This window comes from Equus caballus, chromosome 19 (genome assembly GCF_041296265.1).
Source record: "Equus caballus isolate H_3958 breed thoroughbred chromosome 19, TB-T2T, whole genome shotgun sequence".
Classification (NCBI taxonomy): domain Eukaryota; kingdom Metazoa; phylum Chordata; class Mammalia; order Perissodactyla; family Equidae; genus Equus; species Equus caballus.
This window is the reverse complement of record NC_091702.1, coordinates 18,067,478-18,091,067: the sequence shown is the minus strand read 5'-3', so window position 1 is coordinate 18,091,067 and position 23,590 is coordinate 18,067,478. Positions and strand designations below refer to the sequence as shown.

The 23,590-nt window shown below is 59.2% G+C and overlaps 3 protein-coding genes across 4 annotated transcripts; all 3 read left to right on the top strand.

The window, feature by feature from the left end:
* The first annotated feature begins 1,358 nt into the window (after positions 1–1,358).
* LOC138918884 (ral guanine nucleotide dissociation stimulator-like) lies at positions 1,359–5,376 on the top strand. The gene is made up of 6 exons (XM_070242457.1): positions 1,359–1,558; positions 1,965–2,075; positions 3,015–3,208; positions 3,855–3,914; positions 4,615–4,808; positions 5,073–5,376. The coding sequence occupies exons 1-6, from the start codon at positions 1,421–1,423 to the stop codon at positions 5,234–5,236; spliced, it is 861 nt and encodes a 286-aa protein (XP_070098558.1). The 5' UTR covers positions 1,359–1,420; the 3' UTR covers positions 5,237–5,376.
* Positions 5,377–7,623: 2,247 nt separating this feature from the next.
* LOC138918883 (ral guanine nucleotide dissociation stimulator-like) lies at positions 7,624–11,641 on the top strand. Its single transcript, XM_070242456.1, has 6 exons — positions 7,624–7,823; positions 8,230–8,340; positions 9,280–9,473; positions 10,120–10,179; positions 10,880–11,073; positions 11,338–11,641. The coding sequence occupies exons 1-6, from the start codon at positions 7,686–7,688 to the stop codon at positions 11,499–11,501; spliced, it is 861 nt and encodes a 286-aa protein (XP_070098557.1). The 5' UTR covers positions 7,624–7,685; the 3' UTR covers positions 11,502–11,641.
* Positions 11,642–13,890: 2,249 nt separating this feature from the next.
* Positions 13,891–17,906, top strand: LOC138918882 (ral guanine nucleotide dissociation stimulator-like). Of its 2 annotated transcripts, XR_011428688.1 has the most exons (4): positions 13,891–15,738; positions 16,385–16,444; positions 17,145–17,338; positions 17,603–17,906. XR_011428688.1 is itself a non-coding variant. In XM_070242455.1 (3 exons), the coding sequence occupies exons 1-3, from the start codon at positions 16,359–16,361 to the stop codon at positions 17,764–17,766; spliced, it is 444 nt and encodes a 147-aa protein (XP_070098556.1). In that variant the 5' UTR covers positions 15,038–16,358; the 3' UTR covers positions 17,767–17,906. The 2 variants fall into 2 exon arrangements, 1 of the variants encoding a protein (XP_070098556.1); XM_070242455.1 differs by having other exon boundaries at positions 15,038–16,444.
* Positions 17,907–23,590: the final 5,684 nt, after the last annotated feature.

The following is a 23,590-nucleotide window of genomic DNA, read 5'->3' as shown; positions in this document are numbered from 1 at the left end:
ATCCCCTTGCGCGTTCTCAGGGACCACTGACCACATCCAAATCTCAGTAGTGACACGGCATCGCTTTGCCGTCCTCTGTGGAATCGCTCCAGTCAGTCCACACTCAAGAGGAGGGGATTACAGCAGGAGGTCTAGACCAGGAAGTGCTGATCCCAGGTGGCCAGTGACGGGAGAAGGAGAAGACCCCAGAACTTCAATGCCTTGCCCAGAATCCCAGATGAGGAAGAAGGCGGAGCCAGGGAGGAAGCCAGCTCTGCGTCCTCAAGGCTGGGGCTCTGGCTGCACACAGGCATTCCCAGGGGCCTCTGGAGAAGGCTGTGTTGGTGGAAGTGCATACAGATCTGGAGATGGCATGGGGGTGAGGGGGAGTATTCGGCAGTGTACACGGGCGTTTGGTCAGTTCTTGTTTGAGGAGGAGCCCAGGTCCGGGGCACCCTGGATTGTAGCCCTGCCCACATCACACCCACGGTGGAGGCAGTGGCGGCCACTTTTCTGCTGAGCTCAGGCCTATGCAGTCCTGAATTGAATCTCTCACTGGAACATTGGGAAACTGAGGCCCCTAGAGGGGTAGGGAATGGCCCTCGACAGGGTGAGTCCAATGGGTAAGTGTGTGTTCTGACCTTCTAGGGCAAGACTGGGACCCCACGCGGAGGCTTGGCTTCTGAAATTAGGAACCATGAGACCTTGAGAAGCTCTTGCCAATCCCTCCCTTTTGTGGGAGCTGTTTTCTTCTTGGCCTCCACACCCTGAGCACACAACACGCGGACGCACACAAACACACACACACACGCGCATGCACACACACACAAACACACACACACACACACACACACACACATTGACCTTGGATGCAGGGATGGACTCTAGGGTGGGATCCGAAGAGAAGCAGACACAGGGCAAGTGGCAAGAGGAAGAAACACGAGGTGGGAGGCATTGCCTGCAAGTGACACCCGCCTGCAGTTTGAGAGGTATCGTCCTCTAAGGTAGGACACACGCCAGAGGACATGTCTAGCAAGTCCACGCTCCGGTCCTCCCCAGTGTGCAGACAGGAGGCCGACAGGCCCTGAGAGACACAACGGCTTATGCAGGATCCAGAAGAGGTAAGGAAGAGGACTTGTTTCTGCGTCAGTCTCAAAGCTGGGACCTCGGCCGCACCCAGACCCTCTAGGGAGCCTGTGAGACGGGTGTGTTGGTGTTCCTGGGTACGCCTACGACGTCGCATGGAGAAGGGGGGTGAGCAAGGCCATGGCCAGAGGACTGTTTGCATGGGTGGTATCTGAGGGGGGCACTCAGGTAAGGGCACTGCAGGAAATGAGGTCACTTCCTTGACAACAGACCCCAACAGACTTGGAACCCCCGCAACTAGGCAGCCACGTGCGCAAAGCCAGCTCACTTGGCTGGAGACTCTTGATAGAGAAACATGTTCTCCTGCTTTCTCCCGCCTGACCAGGGCTCTGGTTCCCAGAAAGCCCGCAGGGAGAACCTTTGGAGACGTTGTGGACGCTGGCTCAGCTCCCACGCCCCCCACCGCTGGACCTTTGGCAGGAGGTCCTCTCAGGTAACATGAGGAAGCCTAGAGCAGCCCAATCGAGGCCAGACCAGCTCCCCGAGCCCTCCCAGGGCAGCCCTCATCCCGTCCTCGTGAGTGTGGGGGCCAGAGGGACGTGTGGGCAGGATCTGCCCTTGGCCGCAGAAGGTTGGTGGGCTGGCAATAACCTGCTTTTCCCGTCACGTTCCCAAGCCAGGACAGGGCTGGCAGGACTGAAAGGGGACCCCTAAGCTGCCTCCTCATTCCAGGCCCTCAGGCTGCCGTGTGTTTCCCTCCTCGGTGGAGGTCTGTGTGGACCGTGGGGCGGGGCATGTGTGTCCAGAGTGGAGAGAGTCACAGAGGTGTGAGAGCCAGCAAAGACAGCCAGTCGGGTCTCTGAGGCTTGCCGCCTGGCTGCCGGGCACTGTCTTTCCAGAGCGTCACTCAGGAGACGGGCCAGCAGCTGAGCCACGACGCCCTCGACTCCACCACCCTGCAGGAAGGGAAGGTGCCCCACGCTGCCAAGCGAGGCCAGGGCCGGCTCAGGGTGAGTGCAGGTGCTGGGGAGACCCAAGCCCCAGGGCCCCAAGACAGCACTGAGGACCCCCAGGTCTTCGAAGGCCCTGAGACAGCCCCGGGGCTCCTGCCTGGAGCCCTGCTCCCAAAGGAATCTGAATCCCCATCTCTTCCCCCGACCTTGCCCTGCGGGCCCAGCCCCCGTCTTGGCCAGAGGAGACGGCCCTGTCCACAGAGGTGTAGCAGAGCAGAGACATTTCTAGCCCATCAGCTCACGGGCGTTCAAGAGTCCTTTTGCGTTCTGTAGAGATTTTCCTGTTTGAACTCCCATCCTCACGTGTCCATGTGGCCTGGCAATCCTTCCCCACCTTCTCCCAGTCGGACGCAGCATCCTGATGGATAGGCATGCTTTTTGCCCAACAGGACATGGGGCTCACAGGGTTCTTTCTGGTCCTCTGCCTTTGCTGTCCAGAGGAACACGTCCATGTGGCCTCTCGAGGTCAGGGCGTCGGGCCTCAGCAGGCTGCCCAACTTTCCAGAAGGGAGACCCATTAGCCCAGTGACTCAGCCCTTCACTGAACCCGCACCTTCTGTTGCCATTTCCACAGCACCGCCCTGATCACCCTGCCTGTCCTCCCGTCCTCATCCCTCCCAGCCCACGAAAAGCCTCTGTGTTCTCCTGTCTCGAATGGGCAGTTGGTCAGCCACCCCAGGGTTGATGCTCTTCATCCAGGGAGGGGCTGTCACTCCTCTGCCAGCACAAAGACCTAGGAGACCAAGAGGTTTAATCCTTCTCCACCTCACATCCTACTTGGAATCCCGAGAATTCTTCCCTGCCCTGGGCAATGATGCCCACTTCCGGCCACAAGTCACCGCGGGCTTGGGCATTCGGTGCGACCTCCAGTCCCCGGCACTCCTGGGGCCCGCGGTGCGGCCTCTGATGGCAAGCGGCCCCTCTGTCTGACCCCAGGCTGAAAATCCATCCCCAGCGAAGAGCAAAGCGTCCCGCCTGGTGTGGACCGTCCAGGCTGGAACGCGGCAGAAGCGAGTGGAGCACCTGGTGCCCGCCTTCCTGGAGGGCGACACCGCCTACGTCCACAGCTTCCTGTGCACGTATAGAGGTTTTGCCACCACACGACAGGTGCTGGAGCTTCTGTTTCAAAGGTGCGTGCCGTGCCCCTCCGCAGCACTGTGGGCATTCAGCCACCTACTAGCTGTGAGGCTGGGGATGTCACGGCACCTCCCCGAGCCTCGGTTTGCTCCTTGCAAGGCGGGCTGAAGAGAGGATCAGCCTCCAGGGGAGATTGTAGGGACTCAGGCAGGTGCTGCCTGCAAAGGCTTCTCGAGAAGCCTAACCCTCTGGGAGGGTCGACTGGAGCGGAGTGGCTGTGGTTGTGCTCATTGAGGATATTCCTCTTGCCTAAGGCGAAGCCTCCGCCTCGTCCCTCAGCGTGCCCGTGGCCTTCACTGAGTTGTTGTCTTCCCTTTGGAAAAGGAGATGGCAGAGCTCTTCTAGGTCTCTGACCTGGGTGAAGCCAGAGCAGCGATCCCTGGGCTGAGCCGAGGCCCCCGACCCACTCTAGCAGGAGTGAGGGGCCGGTTGGAGCTCCTTCCTTCATCACGCACACACAGTGGTCCCCACTAGGTGCAGAAAGTTTTCTAGGCACTGACCAGAATCCCGTGCGCAGAGCAGGCGACAGCCATGCCCTCCAGGGCTCCATTCTCCTTGGGAGTGAGACAGCGCCGCTAGGCTTCTCATGCAGGCCTGATCCACAGTCCAGTCCATGCGACGTCCTCCTGTGTCTTCTAGATACGGTTGTGTCCTTGCCTATGGCGATGAGGACGGCGGACCCCTAGACCAACTCAAAAAGTGAGTGGGCTTTGGAATCCCTAGGAGGGCGCCCAGCGTCCACACTTGGAGGGCAGTTGCCTGCAGCGTCCCGCTCACTCATCTGCTAGAAGCTCCCCAGCGGGTGCTCAGCTCCTGCTCAGGGGGCTCAGGGAGTGCTCCGGGGCCACATAAGCCCCTCCCTGGTCGAGATACGGGGCAGGGGAGCATGACCCTCATGGGACACCTGGTGAATCAGGCAGCACGTAGGCCCAGGAGGGAAAGTTGGAGGCAAGAGGAGGGCCCTGGGAAGCATGGGCGGGAGACAATGTCCGTTGTTCCCTCACTGGTCAGATGTTCTGGGAGCACCTCCTGTGTGCCAGGGAGGGCAATGAAAAGAGGAGACTGCACCGCTCGCTGCCCTCACGCAGCTGACGTTCCAGTGGGCAGTGGGCGGAGAGATGCTCCAAGCAGTGTGTCAGGCTTCCCTGAGGCCTAGGAGAGGTGACGCCACCACGGCACAGGGCTCCCCCTTCCAAAGGCGTTTTCCTAGCCCCTCCTTGGTGCCCTGGCCTAGCTCTGCCAAGACTGCCAGATTGGAGGTGGCCGCCAAGTAGGACTGGCCCCTGGACAGCCAGGAGCGGGAGGCCCAGGAGCCCAGGCCCGCACAGGGATGCCCGGGAGGCCAGCGTGCAAGGAAAGGACCCTTCTCTGACTCTGCTGCCCACCTGTCCGTCCTCAGGGCCATCTCCTTCATTCTGGGCGCCTGGCTCCGATGGTACCCTGAGGATTTTATCCAGCCCCCAGATGTTCCCAGCCTGGAACTGCTCTTGGCCTACATCGGTCTCAATATGCCCGGCTCGGAGCTGGAGCACCGCGCCCGCGTTCTTCTTTCCCGGCTGGAGCAGCCTGAGCACACTGATGCCAAGACTGAGGGTGAGGAGGACTCGGGTGTGTGACGTGGGCGTGTGCAGAGGGGATGGCGCTGCGCCCCCCGGAGCAGAGTGTCCAGAGGCTGGGGTTCGGCTGGGAGCAAGGGGCGGGCTCAGATCACTCTTGCCAGGGACTCGAGTCTGGGAAGACTTTCGGGGACGTGGTGCTTGGACTGAGACTGCTGGATTGGCGGCAGAGGGTCCCTTTCTTTGGAATGACTTGGGCGGGCAGTCATGTTGGTGGCGTTTTCTCTTCTTCCATCTCCAGCTGCAGCTCCACCGAAAGACGCGGAGGACCCTGAAGATCCGGCACCGTCTCTCCCTCTCGGGCCCAGCCCAGCTCAGAGCCGCACAGGCATCTTGCGAGCCACAGCCGGCTCAAGACCTTCAGCAAGCACTGGCAGCATCCCAGCCACTACCCTCAGCTCCTGAGCTGCAGCCCCAGAGAATCCTCGCCTTCCCCTAGCCATGGCGTGGGTTTTAAAGTTTTGTTGTTGGTTTTTCTTTACTTAACCTTTCCCTGTATTTTATCTCGTCAGTTCAATAAAGTTTAGTTCTTGGGTTCTTTTCAATTGTTCGCTGAAGTGGCGTGAAGCAGACTCACAACGTCACACCAACGTCATCCGCATCTAGTACCCGCCCATTTTTGTCCAAGAGAAACCCTGTCCCTGGGAAGCAGTCAGTCTCCCTTCCTCCCACCGCAAGTCCCTGGTAGCCACTGAGTTTCCTTCTGTCGGACTTCGTGCGTTTCCCTCCTCCGGAGTTTGCATGGAAGTGCCAGCCTTCCAGAGGTGGCCTCCTGTGCCTGGCTGGGTCTGGTCTGAGGTGAGTGACTCCGGATGTTTGAAATTGAGATAGCGGTTTTCATTAAGAAGAAAAATCCCCCGCAGATCAAAGATTCTGTCTCAAAGAGGATGCCCCGCTATTCCCTCTTTTCACTTCCTGGGGATGGGGACCCATTGGAGGTGTGACACCAGAGCTGGAAACAGCGAGGGAAATGTCGGGGCCAGGGAGACCCCTTTCAAATCTTTCGCTTTCCTGGATGGGCCCTGGTAACGTTTTCAAAATGTGCAAATTTCAAAAATATTCTCATCGCATATGAAACACTGGCGTTTATAAGAAGCGTATCGTGGAGTAAAATATATTCCCCAAAGTTTTAACGTTTGAGATAGATAATTAATGTTAATTTGGTAAAAGAAGGACTTAAAGGTGAGTCATAAGAAACGATGCCCTCGTTCTACCAAGAAACAACTGCTCAGAACAAGGGGTGGCCAGCTTTTCAGAGCTCTTCATTGAGCTCTGGTGCGGGGGCGTGTGTGTGTGTGTGTGTGAGTGTGTGTGTGTTTGTGTGTGAGGGCGGTGTGGGTGTGTGGGTGTGTGAGGGTGTGGTGCGGGAAGGAGCCTGGGGCTGTTCCTTCCTGGTACCTGATGCCCCACAGTGGGCTGTGAGTAGTCACACCTATCCCCTTGCGCGTTCTCAGGGACCACTGACCACATCCAAATCTCAGTAGTGACACGGCATCGCTTTGCCGTCCTCTGTGGAATCGCTCCAGTCAGTCCACACTCAAGAGGAGGGGATTACAGCAGGAGGTCTAGACCAGGAAGTCCTGATCCCAGGTGGCCAGTGACGGGAGAAGGAGAAGACCCCAGAACTTCAATGCCTTGCCCAGAATCCCAGATGAGGAAGAAGGCGGAGCCAGGGAGGAAGCCAGCTCTGCGTCCTCAAGGCTGGGGCTCTGGCTGCACACAGGCATTCCCAGGGGCCTCTGGAGAAGGCTGTGTTGGTGGAAGTGCATACAGATCTGGAGATGGCATGGGGGTGAGGGGGAGTATTCGGCAGTGTACACGGGCGTTTGGTCAGTTCTTGTTTGAGGAGGAGCCCAGGTCCGGGGCACCCTGGATTGTAGCCCTGCCCACATCACACCCACGGTGGAGGCAGTGGCGGCCACTTTTCTGTTGAGCTCAGGCCTATGCAGTCCTGAATTGAATCTCTCACTGGAACATTGGGAAACTGAGGCCCCTAGAGGGGTAGGGAATGGCCCTCGACAGGGTGAGTCCAATGGGTAAGTGTGTGTTCTGACCTTCTAGGGCAAGACTGGGACCCCACGCGGAGGCTTGGCTTCTGAAATTAGGAACCATGAGACCTTGAGAAGCTCTTGCCAATCCCTCCCTTTTGTGGGAGCTGTTTTCTTCTTGGCCTCCACACCCTGAGCACACAACACGCGGACGCACACAAACACACACACACACGCGCATGCACACACACACAAACACACACACACACACACACACACACACATTGACCTTGGATGCATGGATGGACTCTAGGGTGGGATCCGAAGAGAAGCAGACACAGGGCAAGTGGCAAGAGGAAGAAACACGAGGTGGGAGGCATTGCCTGCAAGTGACACCCGCCTGCAGTTTGAGAGGTATCGTCCTCTAAGGTAGGACACACGCCAGAGGACATGTCTAGCAAGTCCACGCTCCGGTCCTCCCCAGTGTGCAGACAGGAGGCCGACAGGCCCTGAGAGACACAACGGCTTATGCAGGATCCAGAAGAGGTAAGGAAGAGGACTTGTTTCTGCGTCAGTCTCAAAGCTGGGACCTCGGCCGCACCCAGACCCTCTAGGGAGCCTGTGAGACGGGTGTGTTGGTGTTCCTGGGTACGCCTACGACGTCGCATGGAGAAGGGGGGTGAGCAAGGCCATGGCCAGAGGACTGTTTGCATGGGTGGTATCTGAGGGGGGCACTCAGGTAAGGGCACTGCAGGAAATGAGGTCACTTCCTTGACAACAGACCCCAACAGACTTGGAACCCCCGCAACTAGGCAGCCACGTGCGCAAAGCCAGCTCACTTGGCTGGAGACTCTTGATAGAGAAACATGTTCTCCTGCTTTCTCCCGCCTGACCAGGGCTCTGGTTCCCAGAAAGCCCGCAGGGAGAACCTTTGGAGACGTTGTGGACGCTGGCTCAGCTCCCACGCCCCCCACCGCTGGACCTTTGGCAGGAGGTCCTCTCAGGTAACATGAGGAAGCCTAGAGCAGCCCAATCGAGGCCAGACCAGCTCCCCGAGCCCTCCCAGGGCAGCCCTCATCCCGTCCTCGTGAGTGTGGGGGCCAGAGGGACGTGTGGGCAGGATCTGCCCTTGGCCGCAGAAGGTTGGTGGGCTGGCAATAACCTGCTTTTCCCGTCACGTTCCCAAGCCAGGACAGGGCTGGCAGGACTGAAAGGGGACCCCTAAGCTGCCTCCTCATTCCAGGCCCTCAGGCTGCCGTGTGTTTCCCTCCTCGGTGGAGGTCTGTGTGGACCGTGGGGCGGGGCATGTGTGTCCAGAGTGGAGAGAGTCACAGAGGTGTGAGAGCCAGCAAAGACAGCCAGTCGGGTCTCTGAGGCTTGCCGCCTGGCTGCCGGGCACTGTCTTTCCAGAGCGTCACTCAGGAGACGGGCCAGCAGCTGAGCCACGACGCCCTCGACTCCACCACCCTGCAGGAAGGGAAGGTGCCCCACGCTGCCAAGCGAGGCCAGGGCCGGCTCAGGGTGAGTGCAGGTGCTGGGGAGACCCAAGCCCCAGGGCCCCAAGACAGCACTGAGGACCCCCAGGTCTTCGAAGGCCCTGAGACAGCCCCGGGGCTCCTGCCTGGAGCCCTGCTCCCAAAGGAATCTGAATCCCCATCTCTTCCCCCGACCTTGCCCTGCGGGCCCAGCCCCCGTCTTGGCCACAGGAGACGGCCCTGTCCACAGAGGTGTAGCAGAGCAGAGACATTTCTAGCCCATCAGCTCACGGGCGTTCAAGAGTCCTTTTGCGTTCTGTAGAGATTTTCCTGTTTGAACTCCCATCCTCACGTGTCCATGTGGCCTGGCAATCCTTCCCCACCTTCTCCCAGTCGGACGCAGCATCCTGATGGATAGGCATGCTTTTTGCCCAACAGGACATGGGGCTCACAGGGTTCTTTCTGGTCCTCTGCCTTTGCTGTCCAGAGGAACACGTCCACGTGGCCTCTCGAGGTCAGGGCGTCGGGCCTCAGCAGGCTGCCCAACTTTCCAGAAGGGAGACCCATTAGCCCAGTGACTCAGCCCTTCACTGAACCCGCACCTTCTGTTGCCATTTCCACAGCACCGCCCTGATCACCCTGCCTGTCCTCCCGTCCTCATCCCTCCCAGCCCACGAAAAGCCTCTGTGTTCTCCTGTCTCGAATGGGCAGTTGGTCAGCCACCCCAGGGTTGATGCTCTTCATCCAGGGAGGGGCTGTCACTCCTCTGCCAGCACAAAGACCTAGGAGACCAAGAGGTTTAATCCTTCTCCACCTCACATCCTACTTGGAATCCCGAGAATTCTTCCCTGCCCTGGGCAATGATGCCCACTTCCGGCCACAAGTCACCGCGGGCTTGGGCATTCGGTGCGACCTCCAGTCCCCGGCACTCCTGGGGCCCGCGGTGCGGCCTCTGATGGCAAGCGGCCCCTCTGTCTGACCCCAGGCTGAAAATCCATCCCCAGCGAAGAGCAAAGCGTCCCGCCTGGTGTGGACCGTCCAGGCTGGAACGCGGCAGAAGCGAGTGGAGCACCTGGTGCCCGCCTTCCTGGAGGGCGACACCGCCTACGTCCACAGCTTCCTGTGCACGTATAGAGGTTTTGCCACCACACGACAGGTGCTGGAGCTTCTGTTTCAAAGGTGCGTGCCGTGCCCCTCCGCAGCACTGTGGGCATTCAGCCACCTACTAGCTGTGAGGCTGGGGATGTCACGGCACCTCCCCGAGCCTCGGTTTGCTCCTTGCAAGGCGGGCTGAAGAGAGGATCAGCCTCCAGGGGAGATTGTAGGGACTCAGGCAGGTGCTGCCTGCAAAGGCTTCTCGAGAAGCCTAACCCTCTGGGAGGGTCGACTGGAGCGGAGTGGCTGTGGTTGTGCTCATTGAGGATATTCCTCTTGCCTAAGGCGAAGCCTCCGCCTCGTCCCTCAGCGTGCCCGTGGCCTTCACTGAGTTGTTGTCTTCCCTTTGGAAAAGGAGATGGCAGAGCTCTTCTAGGTCTCTGACCTGGGTGAAGCCAGAGCAGCGATCCCTGGGCTGAGCCGAGGCCCCCGACCCACTCTAGCAGGAGTGAGGGGCCGGTTGGAGCTCCTTCCTTCATCACGCACACACAGTGGTCCCCACTAGGTGCAGAAAGTTTTCTAGGCACTGACCAGAATCCCGTGCGCAGAGCAGGCGACAGCCATGCCCTCCAGGGCTCCATTCTCCTTGGGAGTGAGACAGCGCCGCTAGGCTTCTCATGCAGGCCTGATCCACAGTCCAGTCCATGCGACGTCCTCCTGTGTCTTCTAGATACGGTTGTGTCCTTGCCTATGGCGATGAGGACGGCGGACCCCTAGACCAACTCAAAAAGTGAGTGGGCTTTGGAATCCCTAGGAGGGCGCCCAGCGTCCACACTTGGAGGGCAGTTGCCTGCAGCGTCCCGCTCACTCATCTGCTAGAAGCTCCCCAGCGGGTGCTCAGCTCCTGCTCAGGGGGCTCAGGGAGTGCTCCGGGGCCACATAAGCCCCTCCCTGGTCGAGATACGGGGCAGGGGAGCATGACCCTCATGGGACACCTGGTGAATCAGGCAGCACGTAGGCCCAGGAGGGAAAGTTGGAGGCAAGAGGAGGGCCCTGGGAAGCATGGGCGGGAGACAATGTCCGTTGTTCCCTCACTGGTCAGATGTTCTGGGAGCACCTCCTGTGTGCCAGGGAGGGCAATGAAAAGAGGAGACTGCACCGCTCGCTGCCCTCACGCAGCTGACGTTCCAGTGGGCAGTGGGCGGAGAGATGCTCCAAGCAGTGTGTCAGGCTTCCCTGAGGCCTAGGAGAGGTGACGCCACCACGGCACAGGGCTCCCCCTTCCAAAGGCGTTTTCCTAGCCCCTCCTTGGTGCCCTGGCCTAGCTCTGCCAAGACTGCCAGATTGGAGGTGGCCGCCAAGTAGGACTGGCCCCTGGACAGCCAGGAGCGGGAGGCCCAGGAGCCCAGGCCCGCACAGGGATGCCCGGGAGGCCAGCGTGCAAGGAAAGGACCCTTCTCTGACTCTGCTGCCCACCTGTCCGTCCTCAGGGCCATCTCCTTCATTCTGGGCGCCTGGCTCCGATGGTACCCTGAGGATTTTATCCAGCCCCCAGATGTTCCCAGCCTGGAACTGCTCTTGGCCTACATCGGTCTCAATATGCCCGGCTCGGAGCTGGAGCACCGCGCCCGCGTTCTTCTTTCCCGGCTGGAGCAGCCTGAGCACACTGATGCCAAGACTGAGGGTGAGGAGGACTCGGGTGTGTGACGTGGGCGTGTGCAGAGGGGATGGCGCTGCGCCCCCCGGAGCAGAGTGTCCAGAGGCTGGGGTTCGGCTGGGAGCAAGGGGCGGGCTCAGATCACTCTTGCCAGGGACTCGAGTCTGGGAAGACTTTCGGGGACGTGGTGCTTGGACTGAGACTGCTGGATTGGCGGCAGAGGGTCCCTTTCTTTGGAATGACTTGGGCGGGCAGTCATGTTGGTGGCGTTTTCTCTTCTTCCATCTCCAGCTGCAGCTCCACCGAAAGACGCGGAGGACCCTGAAGATCCGGCACCGTCTCTCCCTCTCGGGCCCAGCCCAGCTCAGAGCCGCACAGGCATCTTGCGAGCCACAGCCGGCTCAAGACCTTCAGCAAGCACTGGCAGCATCCCAGCCACTACCCTCAGCTCCTGAGCTGCAGCCCCAGAGAATCCTCGCCTTCCCCTAGCCATGGCGTGGGTTTTAAAGTTTTGTTGTTGGTTTTTCTTTACTTAACCTTTCCCTGTATTTTATCTCGTCAGTTCAATAAAGTTTAGTTCTTGGGTTCTTTTCAATTGTTCGCTGAAGTGGCGTGAAGCAGACTCACAACGTCACACCAACGTCATCCGCATCTAGTACCCGCCCATTTTTGTCCAAGAGAAACCCTGTCCCTGGGAAGCAGTCAGTCTCCCTTCCTCCCACCGCAAGTCCCTGGTAGCCACTGAGTTTCCTTCTGTCGGACTTCGTGCGTTTCCCTCCTCCGGAGTTTGCATGGAAGTGCCAGCCTTCCAGAGGTGGCCTCCTGTGCCTGGCTGGGTCTGGTCTGAGGTGAGTGACTCCGGATGTTTGAAATTGAGATAGCGGTTTTCATTAAGAAGAAAAATCCCCCGCAGATCAAAGATTCTGTCTCAAAGAGGATGCCCCGCTATTCCCTCTTTTCACTTCCTGGGGATGGGGACCCATTGGAGGTGTGACACCAGAGCTGGAAACAGCGAGGGAAATGTCGGGGCCAGGGAGACCCCTTTCAAATCTTTCGCTTTCCTGGATGGGCCCTGGTAACGTTTTCAAAATGTGCAAATTTCAAAAATATTCTCATCGCATATGAAACACTGGCGTTTATAAGAAGCGTATCGTGGAGTAAAATATATTCCCCAAAGTTTTAACGTTTGAGATAGATAATTAATGTTAATTTGGTAAAAGAAGGACTTAAAGGTGAGTCATAAGAAACGATGCCCTCGTTCTACCAAGAAACAACTGCTCAGAACAAGGGGTGGCCAGCTTTTCAGAGCTCTTCATTGAGCTCTGGTGCGGGGGCGTGTGTGTGTGTGTGTGTGAGTGTGTGTGTGTTTGTGTGTGAGGGCGGTGTGGGTGTGTGGGTGTGTGAGGGTGTGGTGCGGGAAGGAGCCTGGGGCTGTTCCTTCCTGGTACCTGATGCCCCACAGTGGGCTGTGAGTAGTCACACCTATCCCCTTGCGCGTTCTCAGGGACCACTGACCACATCCAAATCTCAGTAGTGACACGGCATCGCTTTGCCGTCCTCTGTGGAATCGCTCCAGTCAGTCCACACTCAAGAGGAGGGGATTACAGCAGGAGGTCTAGACCAGGAAGTCCTGATCCCAGGTGGCCAGTGACGGGAGAAGGAGAAGACCCCAGAACTTCAATGCCTTGCCCAGAATCCCAGATGAGGAAGAAGGCGGAGCCAGGGAGGAAGCCAGCTCTGCGTCCTCAAGGCTGGGGCTCTGGCTGCACACAGGCATTCCCAGGGGCCTCTGGAGAAGGCTGTGTTGGTGGAAGTGCATACAGATCTGGAGATGGCATGGGGGTGAGGGGGAGTATTCGGCAGTGTACACGGGCGTTTGGTCAGTTCTTGTTTGAGGAGGAGCCCAGGTCCGGGGCACCCTGGATTGTAGCCCTGCCCACATCACACCCACGGTGGAGGCAGTGGCGGCCACTTTTCTGTTGAGCTCAGGCCTATGCAGTCCTGAATTGAATCTCTCACTGGAACATTGGGAAACTGAGGCCCCTAGAGGGGTAGGGAATGGCCCTCGACAGGGTGAGTCCAATGGGTAAGTGTGTGTTCTGACCTTCTAGGGCAAGACTGGGACCCCACGCGGAGGCTTGGCTTCTGAAATTAGGAACCATGAGACCTTGAGAAGCTCTTGCCAATCCCTCCCTTTTGTGGGAGCTGTTTTCTTCTTGGCCTCCACACCCTGAGCACACAACACGCGGACGCACACAAACACACACACACACGCGCATGCACACACACACAAACACACACACACACACACACACACACACATTGACCTTGGATGCATGGATGGACTCTAGGGTGGGATCCGAAGAGAAGCAGACACAGGGCAAGTGGCAAGAGGAAGAAACACGAGGTGGGAGGCATTGCCTGCAAGTGACACCCGCCTGCAGTTTGAGAGGTATCGTCCTCTAAGGTAGGACACACGCCAGAGGACATGTCTAGCAAGTCCACGCTCCGGTCCTCCCCAGTGTGCAGACAGGAGGCCGACAGGCCCTGAGAGACACAACGGCTTATGCAGGATCCAGAAGAGGTAAGGAAGAGGACTTGTTTCTGCGTCAGTCTCAAAGCTGGGACCTCGGCCGCACCCAGACCCTCTAGGGAGCCTGTGAGACGGGTGTGTTGGTGTTCCTGGGTACGCCTACGACGTCGCATGGAGAAGGGGGGTGAGCAAGGCCATGGCCAGAGGACTGTTTGCATGGGTGGTATCTGAGGGGGGCACTCAGGTAAGGGCACTGCAGGAAATGAGGTCACTTCCTTGACAACAGACCCCAACAGACTTGGAACCCCCGCAACTAGGCAGCCACGTGCGCAAAGCCAGCTCACTTGGCTGGAGACTCTTGATAGAGAAACATGTTCTCCTGCTTTCTCCCGCCTGACCAGGGCTCTGGTTCCCAGAAAGCCCGCAGGGAGAACCTTTGGAGACGTTGTGGACGCTGGCTCAGCTCCCACGCCCCCCACCGCTGGACCTTTGGCAGGAGGTCCTCTCAGGTAACATGAGGAAGCCTAGAGCAGCCCAATCGAGGCCAGACCAGCTCCCCGAGCCCTCCCAGGGCAGCCCTCATCCCGTCCTCGTGAGTGTGGGGGCCAGAGGGACGTGTGGGCAGGATCTGCCCTTGGCCGCAGAAGGTTGGTGGGCTGGCAATAACCTGCTTTTCCCGTCACGTTCCCAAGCCAGGACAGGGCTGGCAGGACTGAAAGGGGACCCCTAAGCTGCCTCCTCATTCCAGGCCCTCAGGCTGCCGTGTGTTTCCCTCCTCGGTGGAGGTCTGTGTGGACCGTGGGGCGGGGCATGTGTGTCCAGAGTGGAGAGAGTCACAGAGGTGTGAGAGCCAGCAAAGACAGCCAGTCGGGTCTCTGAGGCTTGCCGCCTGGCTGCCGGGCACTGTCTTTCCAGAGCGTCACTCAGGAGACGGGCCAGCAGCTGAGCCACGACGCCCTCGACTCCACCACCCTGCAGGAAGGGAAGGTGCCCCACGCTGCCAAGCGAGGCCAGGGCCGGCTCAGGGTGAGTGCAGGTGCTGGGGAGACCCAAGCCCCAGGGCCCCAAGACAGCACTGAGGACCCCCAGGTCTTCGAAGGCCCTGAGACAGCCCCGGGGCTCCTGCCTGGAGCCCTGCTCCCAAAGGAATCTGAATCCCCATCTCTTCCCCCGACCTTGCCCTGCGGGCCCAGCCCCCGTCTTGGCCACAGGAGACGGCCCTGTCCACAGAGGTGTAGCAGAGCAGAGACATTTCTAGCCCATCAGCTCACGGGCGTTCAAGAGTCCTTTTGCGTTCTGTAGAGATTTTCCTGTTTGAACTCCCATCCTCACGTGTCCATGTGGCCTGGCAATCCTTCCCCACCTTCTCCCAGTCGGACGCAGCATCCTGATGGATAGGCATGCTTTTTGCCCAACAGGACATGGGGCTCACAGGGTTCTTTCTGGTCCTCTGCCTTTGCTGTCCAGAGGAACACGTCCACGTGGCCTCTCGAGGTCAGGGCGTCGGGCCTCAGCAGGCTGCCCAACTTTCCAGAAGGGAGACCCATTAGCCCAGTGACTCAGCCCTTCACTGAACCCGCACCTTCTGTTGCCATTTCCACAGCACCGCCCTGATCACCCTGCCTGTCCTCCCGTCCTCATCCCTCCCAGCCCACGAAAAGCCTCTGTGTTCTCCTGTCTCGAATGGGCAGTTGGTCAGCCACCCCAGGGTTGATGCTCTTCATCCAGGGAGGGGCTGTCACTCCTCTGCCAGCACAAAGACCTAGGAGACCAAGAGGTTTAATCCTTCTCCACCTCACATCCTACTTGGAATCCCGAGAATTCTTCCCTGCCCTGGGCAATGATGCCCACTTCCGGCCACAAGTCACCGCGGGCTTGGGCATTCGGTGCGACCTCCAGTCCCCGGCACTCCTGGGGCCCGCGGTGCGGCCTCTGATGGCAAGCGGCCCCTCTGTCTGACCCCAGGCTGAAAATCCATCCCCAGCGAAGAGCAAAGCGTCCCGCCTGGTGTGGACCGTCCAGGCTGGAACGCGGCAGAAGCGAGTGGAGCACCTGGTGCCCGCCTTCCTGGAGGGCGACACCGCCTACGTCCACAGCTTCCTGTGCACGTATAGAGGTTTTGCCACCACACGACAGGTGCTGGAGCTTCTGTTTCAAAGGTGCGTGCCGTGCCCCTCCGCAGCACTGTGGGCATTCAGCCACCTACTAGCTGTGAGGCTGGGGATGTCACGGCACCTCCCCGAGCCTCGGTTTGCTCCTTGCAAGGCGGGCTGAAGAGAGGATCAGCCTCCAGGGGAGATTGTAGGGACTCAGGCAGGTGCTGCCTGCAAAGGCTTCTCGAGAAGCCTAACCCTCTGGGAGGGTCGACTGGAGCGGAGTGGCTGTGGTTGTGCTCATTGAGGATATTCCTCTTGCCTAAGGCGAAGCCTCCGCCTCGTCCCTCAGCGTGCCCGTGGCCTTCACTGAGTTGTTGTCTTCCCTTTGGAAAAGGAGATGGCAGAGCTCTTCTAGGTCTCTGACCTGGGTGAAGCCAGAGCAGCGATCCCTGGGCTGAGCCGAGGCCCCCGACCCACTCTAGCAGGAGTGAGGGGCCGGTTGGAGCTCCTTCCTTCATCACGCACACACAGTGGTCCCCACTAGGTGCAGAAAGTTTTCTAGGCACTGACCAGAATCCCGTGCGCAGAGCAGGCGACAGCCATGCCCTCCAGGGCTCCATTCTCCTTGGGAGTGAGACAGCGCCGCTAGGCTTCTCATGCAGGCCTGATCCACAGTCCAGTCCATGCGACGTCCTCCTGTGTCTTCTAGATACGGTTGTGTCCTTGCCTATGGCGATGAGGACGGCGGACCCCTAGACCAACTCAAAAAGTGAGTGGGCTTTGGAATCCCTAGGAGGGCGCCCAGCGTCCACACTTGGAGGGCAGTTGCCTGCAGCGTCCCGCTCACTCATCTGCTAGAAGCTCCCCAGCGGGTGCTCAGCTCCTGCTCAGGGGGCTCAGGGAGTGCTCCGGGGCCACATAAGCCCCTCCCTGGTCGAGATACGGGGCAGGGGAGCATGACCCTCATGGGACACCTGGTGAATCAGGCAGCACGTAGGCCCAGGAGGGAAAGTTGGAGGCAAGAGGAGGGCCCTGGGAAGCATGGGCGGGAGACAATGTCCGTTGTTCCCTCACTGGTCAGATGTTCTGGGAGCACCTCCTGTGTGCCAGGGAGGGCAATGAAAAGAGGAGACTGCACCGCTCGCTGCCCTCACGCAGCTGACGTTCCAGTGGGCAGTGGGCGGAGAGATGCTCCAAGCAGTGTGTCAGGCTTCCCTGAGGCCTAGGAGAGGTGACGCCACCACGGCACAGGGCTCCCCCTTCCAAAGGCGTTTTCCTAGCCCCTCCTTGGTGCCCTGGCCTAGCTCTGCCAAGACTGCCAGATTGGAGGTGGCCGCCAAGTAGGACTGGCCCCTGGACAGCCAGGAGCGGGAGGCCCAGGAGCCCAGGCCCGCACAGGGATGCCCGGGAGGCCAGCGTGCAAGGAAAGGACCCTTCTCTGACTCTGCTGCCCACCTGTCCGTCCTCAGGGCCATCTCCTTCATTCTGGGCGCCTGGCTCCGATGGTACCCTGAGGATTTTATCCAGCCCCCAGATGTTCCCAGCCTGGAACTGCTCTTGGCCTACATCGGTCTCAATATGCCCGGCTCGGAGCTGGAGCACCGCGCCCGCGTTCTTCTTTCCCGGCTGGAGCAGCCTGAGCACACTGATGCCAAGACTGAGGGTGAGGAGGACTCGGGTGTGTGACGTGGGCGTGTGCAGAGGGGATGGCGCTGCGCCCCCCGGAGCAGAGTGTCCAGAGGCTGGGGTTCGGCTGGGAGCAAGGGGCGAGCTCAGATCACTCTTGCCAGGGACTGGAGTCTGGGAAGACTTTCGGGGGCGTGGTGCTTGGACTGAGACTGCTGGATTGGCGGCAGAGGGTCCCTTTCTTTGGAATGACTTGGGCGGGCAGTCATGTTGGTGGCGTTTTCTCTTCTTCCATCTCCAGCTGCAGCTCCACCGAAAGACGCGGAAGACCCTGAAGATCCGGCACCGTCTCTCCCTCTCGGGCCCAGCCCAGCTCAGAGCCGCACAGGCATCTTGCGAGCCACAGCCGGCTCAAGACCTTCAGCAAGCACTGGCAGCATCCCAGCCACTACCCTCAGCTCCTGAGCTGCAGCCCCAGAGAATCCTCGCCTTCCCCTAGCCATGGCGTGGGTTTTAAAGTTTTGTTTTTGTTTTTTCTTTACTTAACCTTTCCCTGTATTTTATCTCGTCAGTTCAATAAAGTTTAGTTCTTGGGTTCTTTTCAATTGTTCGCTGAAGTGGCGTGAAGCAGACTCACAACGTCACACCAACGTCATCCGCATCTAGTACCCGCCCATTTTTGTCCAAGAGAAACCCTGTCCCTGGGAAGCAGTCAGTCTCCCTTCCTCCCACCGCAAGTCCCTGGTAGCCACTGAGTTTCCTTCTGTCGGACTCCGTGCGTTTCCCTCCTCCGGAGTTTGCATGGAAGTGCCAGCCTTCCAGAGGTGGCCTCCTGTGCCTGGCTGGGTCTGGTCTGAGGTGAGTGACTCCGGATGTTTGAAATTGAGATAGCGGTTTTCATTAAGAAGAAAAATCCCCCGGAGATCAAAGATTCTGTCTCAAAGAGGATGCCCCGCTATTCCCTCTTTTCACTTCCTGGGGATGGGGACCCATTGGAGGTGTGACACCAGAGCTGGAAACAGCGAGGGAAATGTCGGGGCCAGGGAGACCCCTTTCAAATCTTTCGCTTTCCTGGATGGGCCCTGGTAACGTTTTCAAAATGTGCAAATTTCAAAAATATTCTCATCGCATATGAAACACTGGCGTTTATAAGAAGCGTATCGTGGAGTAAAATATATTCCCCAAAGTTTTAACGTTTGAGATAGATAATTAATGTTAATTTGGTAAAAGAATGACTTAAAGATGAGTCATAAGAAACGATGCCCTCGTTCTACCAAGAAACAACTGCCCAGAACAAGGGGTGGCCAGCTTTTCAGAGCTCTTCATTGAGCTCTGGTGCGGGGGCGTGTGTGTGTGTTGCGTGAGAGTGTGTGTGTGCGTGTGTGTGTGTGTGAGGGCGGTGTGGGTGTGTGGGTGTGTGAGGGTGTGGTGCGGGAAGGAGCCTGGGGCTGTTCCTTCCTGGTACCTGATGCCCCACAGTGGGCTGTGAGTAGTCACACCTATCCCCTTGCGCGTTCTCAGGGACCACTGACCACATCCAAATCTCAGTAGTGACACGGCATCGCTTTGCCGTCCTCTGTGGAATCGCTCCAGTCAGTCCACACTCAAGAGGAGGGGATTACAGCAGGAGGTCTAGACCAGGAAGTCCTGATCCCAGGTGGCCAGTGACGGGAGAAGGAGAAGACCCCAGAACTTCAATGCCTTGCCCAGAATCCCAGATGAGGAAGAAGGCGGAGCCAGGGAGGAAGCCAGCTCTGCGTCCTCAAGGCTGGGGCTCTGGCTGCACACAGGCATTCCCAGGGGCCTCTGGAGAAGGCTGTGTTGGTGGAAGTGCATACAGATCTGGAGATGGCATGGGGGTGAGGGGGAGTATTCGGCAGTGTACACGGGCATTTGGTCAGTTCTTGTTTGAGGAGGAGCCCAGGTCCGGGGCACCCTGGATTGTAGCCCTGCCCACATCACACCCACGGTGGAGGCAGTGGCGGCCACTTTTCTGCTGAGCTCAGGCCTATGCAGTCCTGAATTGAATCTCTCACTGGAACATTGGGAAACTGAGGCCCCTAGAGGGGTAGGGAATGGCCCTCGACAGGGTGAGTCCAATGGGTAAGTGTGTGTTCTGACCTTCTAGGGCAAGACTGGGACCCCACGCGGAGGCTTGGCTTCTGAAATTAGGAACCATGAGACCTTGAGAAGCTCTTGCCAATCCCTCCCTTTTGTGGGAGCTGTTTTCTTCTTGGCCTCCACAACCTGAGCACACAACACGCGGACGCACACAAACACACACACACACGCGCATGCACACACACACAAACACACACACACACACACACACACACACATTGACCTTGGATGCAAGGATGGACTCTAGGCTGGGATCCGAAGAGAAGCAGACACAGGGCAAGTGGCAAGAGGAAGAAACACGAGGTGGGGGGCATTGCCTGCAAGTGACACCCGCCTGCAGTTTGAGAGGTATCGTCCTCTAAGGTAGGACACACGCCAGAGGACATGTCTAGCAAGTCCACGCTCCGGTCCTCCCCAGTGTGCAGACAGGAGGCCGACAGGCCCTGAGAGACACAACGGCTTATGCAGGATCCAGAAGAGGTAAGGAAGAGGACTTGTTTCTGCGTCAGTCTCAAAGCTGGGACCTCGGCCGCACCCAGACCCTCTAGGGAGCCTGTGAGACGGGTGTGTTGGTGTTCCTGGGTACGCCTACGACGTCGCATGGAGAAGGGGGGTGAGCAAGGCCATGGCCAGAGGACTGTTTGCATGGGTGGTATCTGAGGGGGGCACTCAGGTAAGGGCACTGCAGGAAATGAGGTCACTTCCTTGACAACAGACCCCAACAGACTTGGAACCCCCGCAACTAGGCAGCCACGTGCGCAAAGACAGCTCACTTGGCTGGAGACTCTTGATAGAGAAACATGTTCTCCTGCTTTCTCCCGCCTGACCAGGGCTCTGGTTCCCAGAAAGCCCGCAGGGAGAACCTTTGGAGACGTTGTGGACGCTGGCTCAGCTCCAACGCCCCCCACGGCTGGACCTTTGGCAGGAGGTCCTCTCAGGTAACATGAGGAAGCCTAGAGCAGCCCAATCGAGGCCAGACCAGCTCCCCGAGCCCTCCCAGGGCAGCCCTCATCCCGTCCTCGTGAGTGTGGGGGCCAGAGGGACGTGTGGGCAGGATCTGCCCTTGGCCGCAGAAGGTTGGTGGGCTGGCAATAACCTGCTTTTCCCGTCACGTTCCCAAGCCAGGACAGGGCTGGCAGGACTGAAAGGGGACCCCTAAGCTGCCTCCTCATTCCAGGCCCTCAGGCTGCCGTGTGTTTCCCTCCTCGGTGGAGGTCTGTGTGGACCGTGGGGCGGGGCATGTGTGTCCAGAGTGGAGAGAGTCACAGAGGTGTGAGAGCCAGCAAAGACAGCCAGTCGGGTCTCTGAGGCTTGCCGCCTGGCTGCCGGGCACTGTCTTTCCAGAGCGTCACTCAGGAGACGGGCCAGCAGCTGAGCCACGACGCCCTCGACTCCACCACCCTGCAGGAAGGGAAGGTGCCCCACGCTGCCAAGCGAGGCCAGGGCCGGCTCAGGGTGAGTGCAGGTGCTGGGGAGACCCAAGCCCCAGGGCCCCAAGACAGCACTGAGGACCCCCAGGTCTTCGAAGGCCCTGAGACAGCCCCGGGGCTCCTGCCTGGAGCCCTGCTCCCAAAGGAATCTGAATCCCCATCTCTTCCCCCGACCTTGCCCTGCGGGCCCAGCCCCCGTCTTGGCCACAGGAGACGGCCCTGTCCACAGAGGTGTAGCAGAGCAGAGACATTTCTAGCCCATCAGCTCACGGGCGTTCAAGAGTCCTTTTGCGTTCTGTAGAGATTTTCCTGTTTGAACTCCCATCCTCACGTGTCCATGTGGCCTGGCAATCCTTCCCCACCTTCTCCCAGTCGGACGCAGCATCCTGATGGATAGGCATGCTTTTTGCCCAACAGGACATGGGGCTCACAGGGTTCTTTCTGGTCCTCTGCCTTTGCTGTCCAGAGGAACACGTCCACGTGGCCTCTCGAGGTCAGGGCGTCGGGCCTCAGCAGGCTGCCCAACTTTCCAGAAGGGAGACCCATTAGCCCAGTGACTCAGCCCTTCACTGAACCCGCACCTTCTGTTGCCATTTCCACAGCACCGCCCTGATCACCCTGCCTGTCCTCCCGTCCTCATCCCTCCCAGCCCACGAAAAGCCTCTGTGTTCTCCTGTCTCGAATGGGCAGTTGGTCAGCCACCCCAGGGTTGATGCTCTTCATCCAGGGAGGGGCTGTCACTCCTCTGCCAGCACAAAGACCTAGGAGACCAAGAGGTTTAATCCTTCTCCACCTCACATCCTACTTGGAATCCCGAGAATTCTTCCCTGCCCTGGGCAATGATGCCCACTTGGGGCCACAAGTCACCGCGGGCTTGGGCATTCGGAGTGACCTCCAGTCCCCGGCACTCCTGGGGCCCGCGGTGCGGCCTCTGATGGCAAGCGGCCCCTCTGTCTGACCCCAGGCTGAAAATCCATCCCCAGCGAAGAGCAAAGCGTCCCGCCTGGTGTGGACAGTCCAGGCTGGAACGCGGCAGAAGCGAGTGGAGCACCTGGTGCCCGCCTTCCTGGAGGGCGACACCGCCTACGTCCACAGGTTCCTGTGCACATATAGAGGTTTTGCCACCACACGACAGGTGCTGGAGCTTCTGTTTCAAAGGTGCGTGCCGTGCCCCTCCGCAGCACTGTGGGCATTCAGCCACCTACTAGCTGTGAGGCTGGGGATGTCACGGCACCTCCCCGAGCCTCGGTTTGCTCCTTGCAAGGCGGGCTGAAGAGAGGATCAGCCTCCAGGGGAGATTGTAGGGACTCAGGCAGGTGCTGCCTGCAAAGGCTTCTCGAGAAGCCTAACCCTCTGGGAGGGTCGACTGGAGCGGAGGGGCTGTGGTTGTGCTCATTGAGGATATTCCTCTTGCCTAAGGCGAAGCCTCCGCCTCGTCCCTCAGCGTGCCCGTGGCCTTCACTGAGTTGTTGTCTTCCCTTTGGAAAAGGAGATGGCAGAGCTCTTCTAGGTCTCTGACCTGGGTGAAGCCAGAGCAGCGATCCCTGGGCTGAGCCGAGGCCCCCGACCCACTCAAGCAGGAGTGAGGGGCCGGTTGGAGCTCCTTCCTTCATTACGCACACACAGAGGTCCCCACTAGGTGCAGAAAGTTTTCTAGGCACTGACCAGAATCCCGTGCGCAGAGCAGGCGACAGCCATGCCCTCCAGGGCTCCATTCTCCTTGGGAGTGAGACAGCGCCGCTAGGCTTCTCACGCAGGCCTGATCCACAGTCCAGTCCATGCGACGTCCTCCTGTGTCTTCTAGATACGGTTGTGTCCTTGCCTATGGCGATGAGGACGGCGGACCCCTAGACCAACTCAAAAAGTGAGTGGGCTTTGGAATCCCTAGGAGGGCGCCCAGCGTCCACACTTGGAGGGCAGTTGCCTGCAGCGTCCCGCTCACTCATCTGCTAGAAGCTCCCCAGCGGGTGCTCAGCTCCTGCTCAGGGGGCTCAGGGAGTGCTCCGGGGCCACATAAGCCCCTCCCTGGTCGAGATACGGGGCAGGGGAGCATGACCCTCATGGGACACCTGGTGAATCAGGCAGCACGTAGGCCCAGGAGGGAAAGTTGGAGGCAAGAGGAGGGCCCTGGGAAGCATGGGCGGGAGACAATGTCCGTTGTTCCCTCACTGGTCAGATGTTCTGGGAGCACCTCCTGTGTGCCAGGGAGGGCAATGAAAAGAGGAGACTGCACCGCTCGCTGCCCTCACGCAGCTGACGTTCCAGTGGGCAGTGGGCGGAGAGATGCTCCAAGCAGTGTGTCAGGCTTCCCTGAGGCCTAGGAGAGGTGACGCCACCACGGCACAGGGCTCCCCCTTCCAAAGGCATTTTCCTAGCCCCTCCTTGGTGCCCTGGCCTAGCTCTGCCAAGACTGCCAGATTGGAGGTGGCCGCCAAGTAGGACTGGCCCCTGGACAGCCAGGAGCGGGAGGCCCAGGAGCCCAGGCCCGCACAGGGATGCCCGGGAGGCCAGCGTGCAAGGAAAGGACCCTTCTCTGACTCTGCTGCCCACCTGTCCGTCCTCAGGGCCATCTCCTTCATTCTGGGCGCCTGGCTCCGATGGTACCCTGAGGATTTTATCCAGCCCCCAGATGTTCCCAGCCTGGAACTGCTCTTGGCCTACATCGGTCTCAATATGCCCGGCTCGGAGCTGGAGCACCGCGCCCGCGTTCTTCTTTCCCGGCTGGAGCAGCCTGAGCA